Below are 7,680 nucleotides of genomic sequence, written 5' to 3'. Positions count from 1 at the left end.
ACAATTCAATTCAATTCTTGATGAATGGATAAAACTTACAAAAGTAATAAAATACCTGCTTATGAAATCTACCCCATTCTTTTCGTGTTCCGTGGCAATATTCGGCGCTGCGGCGATGATAACCGAGTGGACTTGTGTGTGTAACCCGACCGCGTTACGAATCACCTACCACGCGTTTACTGTCTATATAATGTCACTGACAGGAGGTTTCCGCAGTGCGCGATTAGATGCCGAACTGGCGACATGGGGAAGTGCGCGGTAAAAAGTTGCAAAAATAGAAGCTCAGAGCAAAAAAAGAAGGATGGAATATCATATTTCTAGTAAGTAAAGGCATTGTGCATATTATACTCGCTCCTTGTTCGAGAGGTTTTAAACAGTGTAGTCTACGTCTTATGCTCCAGCATCGTCACAATTTTCAAAGCTCATATCCAAAGCTAAAAAAAAAAGTTAGTTTCCCGCTTCCTGAACGCAGCTGTCAACTAATGTCATTACGGTTTTTGTGCACCGGCGCGTCACTGCGCCTCCGTAAATAAACTAATTGAAAACCAATATTTAATACAAAAACATGATTGATATAGTGCGAAAAATCTGTTATTTACATAATCAAGTGCTTTTTTCTCTAAAAAAGCTAGAAACAGTACCAAAGAAAAAATGTGGATGACGACGAGCGTAAGTTCTTTTTGATAAAACAAAACGTGGATTATACTGGTAAGTCTTAACATTATCCATCTACTAAAACAAGAGAAGATATAATTATGATCAATTCAATTTAATTCCTTTTATTGTCGAAAACAAATTACTTTTTTTGAGGTTATAATTTTATAATCCTAACATTCGAAGAAGTAACTTAAGTTGGTACTTATTACTAATAAAAGTAACTAGTTTTATTAACAGAAATAATAATAATATTAAAATTGTATCGTGTTCGTGTTATAACAGTGATTTAAAAGTTATACTTTATTCCGATGTTGATGTTGTTTAAATTCGCCTTATATAAGGCAGGCAAAGATCTCAGGACTATACAGTCTTGACTTTAGTAATTTAATATTCGAAAATCACGATCAAAATAGGCCTAAGCCTTGTCTTCAGTCCCTGATTGCCGCGTTTTTATTTTCATCTGTCAAAAAAAAAAAAAAATTTTGTTTCTTATTGTAATTGTGTTCTTGGCTTATGTTGCGGTTGATAACTTACTATCAGCGAATGAAATGAGCAGTTTTATTATAAAACAAAGAGAACCAGTGAAATATAACCGCAGAATGGCATAGAAAAGTAAATAATTAACTCGGAAATAATTTGACAAGTTCAGATAATTAGATGACAGAAGCACTTCATGTTTACCCTGTTCATCAAGAAGTACCTATGACACAGTAGTACTCAATATCACAGAGGTCATCTACACCATTGGTAGACAAGATACATAACTTATTCAAGATAACACTTAAAACATTTAGAGGATTATAATTGGTTTACTACAAGATAACCATACTTAAAAATGATATTATATATATTATAACAGTACATAATCCCTTCTCACAGTCTCTGTTAAGTGGTGTTAATAATGTTATCTTCTCCGAATGATACTTACAATATAAGATGATGATAATATACCCTAACAATAAAAACAGAAAGAGTGTTAAGAGAGTACAGGCAAAAGATAGCCTTATTATAGTAAGCAATTTCTTCCAAATTACTCTAATCTTATTATAATTCAAGCTTCCAACGTATGGGTGATGATTATTGGTACCAACCTAACCAACAAGAGAACACCACTTGGAGAGTCACCTAGTTAAGCACTAGTAGTGAACTGTCGGACTAGAGAATAGACAGACTATTTGTTTCCCTTTAGAGCTATCACAATAGAGGATAGACAATGGACTTGATGTATCAACCCTATTAACATAAAAATCAACCACTAAGACCATTGCTAAGCGCTAATATACCTATTTTACATTTCCATACCTAGAGCTATCACTTAGAGGATAGACAATGGACTTAAAGGCACAATGCACATAAGAGCTACCGTTAGGAAGGTCGCCATTGATAAGCGATAATATACCTATTTGTCATTTCCATACCTAGAGCTATCACTTAGAGGATAGACAATAGACTTGAAGGTATCAATGCAATGAATGTAAGAGCTACCACTAAGAAAGTCGCCATTGACAAGCGCTAACATATCTATTTCTCATTTCCATACCTAGAGCTATCACTTAGAGGATAGACAATAGACTTGAAGGTATCAATGCAATGAACATAAGAGCTACCACTAGGAAGGTCGCCACTGACAAGCGCTAACATACCTATTTCTCATTTCCATACTTAGAGCTATCACTTAGAGGATAGACAATGGACTTGATGGTATCAACCTAATTAACAAAAGATCTACCACCAGGAAGGTCGCCATTGCCAAGCGCTAATATACCTATTTATCATTTCCATGCCTAGAGCTATCACTTAGAGGATAGACAATGGACTTGAAGGTATCAACACAATGAATGTAAGAGCTACCACTAAGAAAGTCGCCATTGACAAGCGCTAACATACCTATTTCTCATTTCCATACTTAGAGCTATCACTTAGAGGATAGACAATGGACTTGATGGTATGAACCATATTAACATAAGAGCTACCACGATTATGGTCGGCATTGGCAAGCGCTATATACCTATTTCTCATTTCCATACTTAGAGCTATCACTTAGAGGATAGACAATGGACTTTATGGTATGAACCCTATTAATATAAGAGCTACCACGATTATGGTCGGCATTAGCAAGCGCTATATACCTATTTCTCATTTCCATACCTAGAGCTATCACTTAGAGGATAGACAATGGACTTGATGGTATCAACTCAAATAACATAAAGCTACCACTACAAGTATCGCCTTTTGCTAAACGCTAGTAGATAGCTAGAACATAGACCAACTATTTTTTATACTTTTATTTCCATGTTTGGTTTGTCACTTGAGGAATCGAAGATAAACCATTGAATTGTCGGGGCTTACCTACCCATGTTGAAACTCAAGATTAGACTAATGCTGAGAAACAATAGACTATTATGTCAAATTGATTATTATAAAATAATGAGAGTACAAATTCTGAAGAAATAACCGACAATTCAAAACCTAAAAGCCTCTGTTCTATTAATCAACCTCAACTGTGCTAGAAATCAAAGTATGTAATGTCAGAGATTACTTTCAAAAGAGATAACTGTACACAAGACATGGTTAGAGAATACTGCTATTAAATTCTTTCAACCAACATCATAAAATTCAAATAGCACATAAATAATAATGAATAACATTGCCCGAAGAGTGAGTAAACGAGATAGCAACAGGATCTGTGGAACAGAGACAACAGTATCAGCAGGCAGTCTCACAGCCATTAGTATCAACAGTGGCCCAGGCAGCAAGGCCGTTTAAGAATAGTACCTCATGAGGAGGAAGAATTCCCTATAAAGTTATAATGGGAAAATTTGCACAAGCAAATATATTTTTCAAAATTCTGGTAAAATTAATTCCGAATGTCTATCACTAAAAGTTTTAGCATTATCATTAAGACATGGGATTCAAATCCTGTCTTTGTTAATCAGGAATAACAATACTAATCTCAGTATAAATTGGGGTACCTACCTGATAATATTATAACTTCAATGAAAATTTCCTTCAAGTATTACATTCGAAATTGTAAAATATTGATACCTAGTTCGGTTAGATAGAATAGTTGCCCTTTTTATTATTAACTCATAGGTGAAAAGGAAGGAAAAATAGTTCATTAGTAACATATAACTTACATCACCATTAGCGTTTTCTCTAAATTATGTTGTTGTAGATTTATTATGTTGTTGCTGATCAGCCCAAAACACAGTTTACAATTAATATAAAAATTACAACAATAATGTCCCTCCACTTAATCAATCGGAACCAAACTGCAGTGGAGAAGTAACAATAATATTTTCATGATAAATATATGTTTATCTTATTTTTCGGTTAGTGTTGTAACGTAAATCAGGCAGGTCCCTTCACTAAATAACCTGACATATTAAATCTTCAGGATGGGTACGAGAAGTGAATCCCTGTGCAAACAACAGGATCATGTTAAGTTAGGTTAAAGGAAAGGATGATTTTTACGAACGATGATAATATACCTACACGACCGATAATTAATAAATTAATGTTATCCTTATATGTAACTGCACACCTAAGGGTAAAATATGTTTTATTCATTTATTTATTTTTTCCAGTAAATAATAGGACGTCACTATTACTGTCCTAAAAACAAATTCAATAATTATTACACTAAAGAGATAGCTGCGTAAACAATGTTACGTGTGTTAATGTGTTGTGTGTACGTTGTTCTATCATCTGATTGGTGGGTGAAAGGTTGCATAGAGGAATAGGAAAAAAATCCACAACAAGTTATATTTATTATTACCACATAAAAAAATATACTAAATATTATTACCAAGCCCATATGGTCGATATTAGGTAATACACAATTACTTGGGCTCAGGTAATCTATTTTAATAAAAACAAAATCTTAATTATTACGAAGATAATTATCACACAAGTACATAATGTAAATGCACTTCCCCTCTTTATACTTTCAGCCTCATTTAACAATATCTTATAATAAAGAGGAAAGTTTAGTTCAGTGGTTCTGAATATTTTAATGAAAAAGGTCATTTGAATAAATGTATCGAAATTCTTACTTGTACTTATATTTGTATTTTCTCTAATCAATTTGACATGTTGTCTTAGGATTCATTTAACTACTCAATGTCGACAACAATTGCCAACTTAGCACAGGATGTTACAATCAATCTTGTGTCTGGGTGCCCTCGTCATTACCCGTTCTTCTTTATGTATTTCTTCTTCTTTTATGTATGTAAACAAATAATGTGTAACTTTGATAATTATTGTAGCCCTTGGTATGCCAATGAAAAATGAGTGTTATACTATATGATGAAGTCTCACAGTCCTTTCGACTATAACTATCGTTGTTGTTCAAGAGCTTCGGAAATGTGCTCTATGGTGAGGTCCCTGTGAGGCTCTTATAGCCAATCTTGATGTTGAGCTCATTCAGAAATTTGTTCTTGTGTAGTTCTTTTGTTGGAAATTGATAGTAATGTGAAATAGGTATTTAATGTACTTGCTCAACTTCAACTTAATTATTTAGAACTATGTATCTATTCTAGTACAGTATAGTATAACCATATATTATATAACATACATAATATCGATTCCATTCTTGAGAACTGGTGAAACTTGTTTAGCGAACAGTTATTATTCTTATTGTTTTTTACATGATAATATCAAAACGTTTGGTGGAACGCCGCGCTGAGTTTATCAGGCGACGGCTGTGCCTCTCACTGCCTTTATTGGGATTAAAGTCATGGGCAGCTTAATTAGCTTTCGTGATAACAATGTACTTTATTCATTAATGAATAATCATATTATTGGTACTCGTTTCAATTTAAATGTTTCATTCCCAACTAAACTTTGAACATCTACACTGTTTAAAACCTCTCGAACAAGGAGCGAGTATAATTATGAGATTAAACGAACTTACCTGTAAGTGAAGTTCTATCTCAATTATACGAAGCTCCTTGTTCGAGAGGACTCCCTCCCTTCAATTTTAATATCCCGCCCTAAAGCTTCCACAGGTGATGGAGTTGTCCATGAAACATGCTTTAAACATAATGACATTAGTTGACAGCTGCGTTCAGGAAGCGGGAAACTAACTTTTTTTTTTAGCTTTGGATATGAGCTTTGAAAATTGTGACGATGCTGGAGCATAAGACGTAGACTACACTGTTTAAAACCTCTCGAACAAGGAGCTTCGTATAATTGAGATAGAACTTCACTTACAGGTAAGTTCGTTTAATCTCATAATTATTTATCATAGTATAAACATTGTAATTTTCCCAGTAAAATCCACCAAACTGATTAGGTATTTTAGTTTAAAATACACCATCACAAGTACTCTGTGGCTGTCTTTTTCTTACGAATCCAATCCGCAATGCGTGCGATAGAGACATACGATCACATGCCGTTAGTGCGAACCCAACTAGGACCAAGTACTTATAAGAATGGACGGATTAATATGAGCCGTCAAAAGTTAAAAAGAGATAATTATATTTTGGTCTACCGTCTTTTGTACTTACGTCAGAGTAAGGAATAACATGTCATAACATTGCGTATAGAGCGGCAACGCTACGCTCCCATCAACGTGTGGGCTAGGTTTACCTCGACCCTCGAACATAGTTTAATTTAACTTGAATCGTGAAGGAAGCGCGCGGACCGTTGTTTTTATTTTTTATCGGTTTAGTTTGTATGTTTGAATTTTAAAATTGGAAGCCGACGTTCTTTCGTCTGATTCTATCTAATAGTTCATCTCAATGTAATAGCGGCGCCGATAAATATTTATTCTTCATTATGATTGTCCATCAAACATGCTAATAATTTAACCTGTGTAAATAAATTCGTAAATGTTAACTGATTATTATAAAATCTTTCGTAAGTGGTACTACCTACTTAAATAAGTAATGACGACGGTTAAATGTTTTCTTATACCATGTTTTAAATTATATAATTTTGTAATTGGCAGCCCTTATTTTTTTTTTTTATGAAAATCACTAGAGGTGTTCCGTGTCTTTATCGACATCATTATCGACAAAAAAATATTCGGCTAATAATATGTATTTTACAAATTAAGTGATTAAATACGGAAGTAACACCCAAGTGTCCATATAGGGGTGGGTAGAACCACAAGTATTTTTTCAAACCGCAGCCACGATACCTATTTGTTCCCAAATAGGTAGATAATAATAAATACCTGTGGAAAAACGGTAACAGAATCAGAACCATTTATTCAACGTAATGAAGGCCTTTCTAGGCTACATTCACCAAAAACAATATAGATGGCGTTGTACAGCTTTAATATGATAATTACCTATTTTCTCATTATTCGGGTACATCATTATTCCAAAACAAAACCCACCAAGTCTGGTGTACCTAACTAGTGCAGTCGCCATTTGGTTTTTATTTTTTATTTAATTATTTATATTATGTTGTGTAGCTGAGTTACCTGTCTGTCGAATACGTTTTGTATTAAAATAATGGTTAGTTTATATATATTTAATACCTTTGTCATTTTATTGTATTGTTTATTAATAATTGTTTTGCTTTGCGTAATAAATAATAACTAATCTTAAATAATACTTATCTTTTGTTTAAAATCAGTTTTCCCAACAATCCCATACAAAGGGAAAAATGGCGCAAAATTATAGCGACTGAGAGAGGTGAAGAGTTTTTCAAGCCAAATAAACGCAGCCAGGTGTGTTCAGACCACTTTGAAGCTACCGAATTATATTATTCGGATAAAGGAAGGAGAATGAAAAAAAATACTGCTGTTCCACAATTAAAAGTAAGTACTTGACTATACCCAACACAATATCATAAAATAATGAATAATACTACAATATTCAAAATTTCGTCTTTAAATGTCTAGTAAAAAAAATATGCAAGTTTTAGATTCTTTTTTCAATCCTATCAATTGACTATTCTAGATAACAAATCTAGTCTTAACTCATTTAATCTATTCACATTGTACTACTACTAAAAATAACTACTAATTCGCATTCATTGACTGATGCTTATTTACAATATAATATCATC

General features: G+C 33.4%; 1 protein-coding gene across 2 annotated transcripts in view; it reads left to right on the top strand.

The window, feature by feature from the left end:
* Positions 1-201: 201 nt before the first annotated feature.
* The window catches only part of LOC126377866 (uncharacterized), a 70,787-nt gene continuing 63,308 nt past the window's right edge, over positions 202-7,680 (top strand). The window contains exons 1-2 of one of the 2 annotated variants that reach the window (XM_050025873.1): positions 202-320; positions 7,246-7,429. In XM_050025873.1, the coding sequence (XP_049881830.1) occupies positions 244-320; positions 7,246-7,429 (261 nt within the window). In that variant the 5' untranslated portion in view covers positions 202-243. The remainder of the gene's footprint in view (positions 321-7,245; positions 7,430-7,680) is intronic. The other variant, XM_050025872.1, reaches the window with a different exon arrangement.

This window comes from Pectinophora gossypiella, chromosome 24 (assembly GCF_024362695.1).
Source record: "Pectinophora gossypiella chromosome 24, ilPecGoss1.1, whole genome shotgun sequence".
NCBI classification, from domain to species: domain Eukaryota; kingdom Metazoa; phylum Arthropoda; class Insecta; order Lepidoptera; family Gelechiidae; genus Pectinophora; species Pectinophora gossypiella.
The sequence above is the reverse complement of the archived record's forward strand: the minus strand, read 5'-3'. Positions and strand labels throughout refer to the sequence as shown.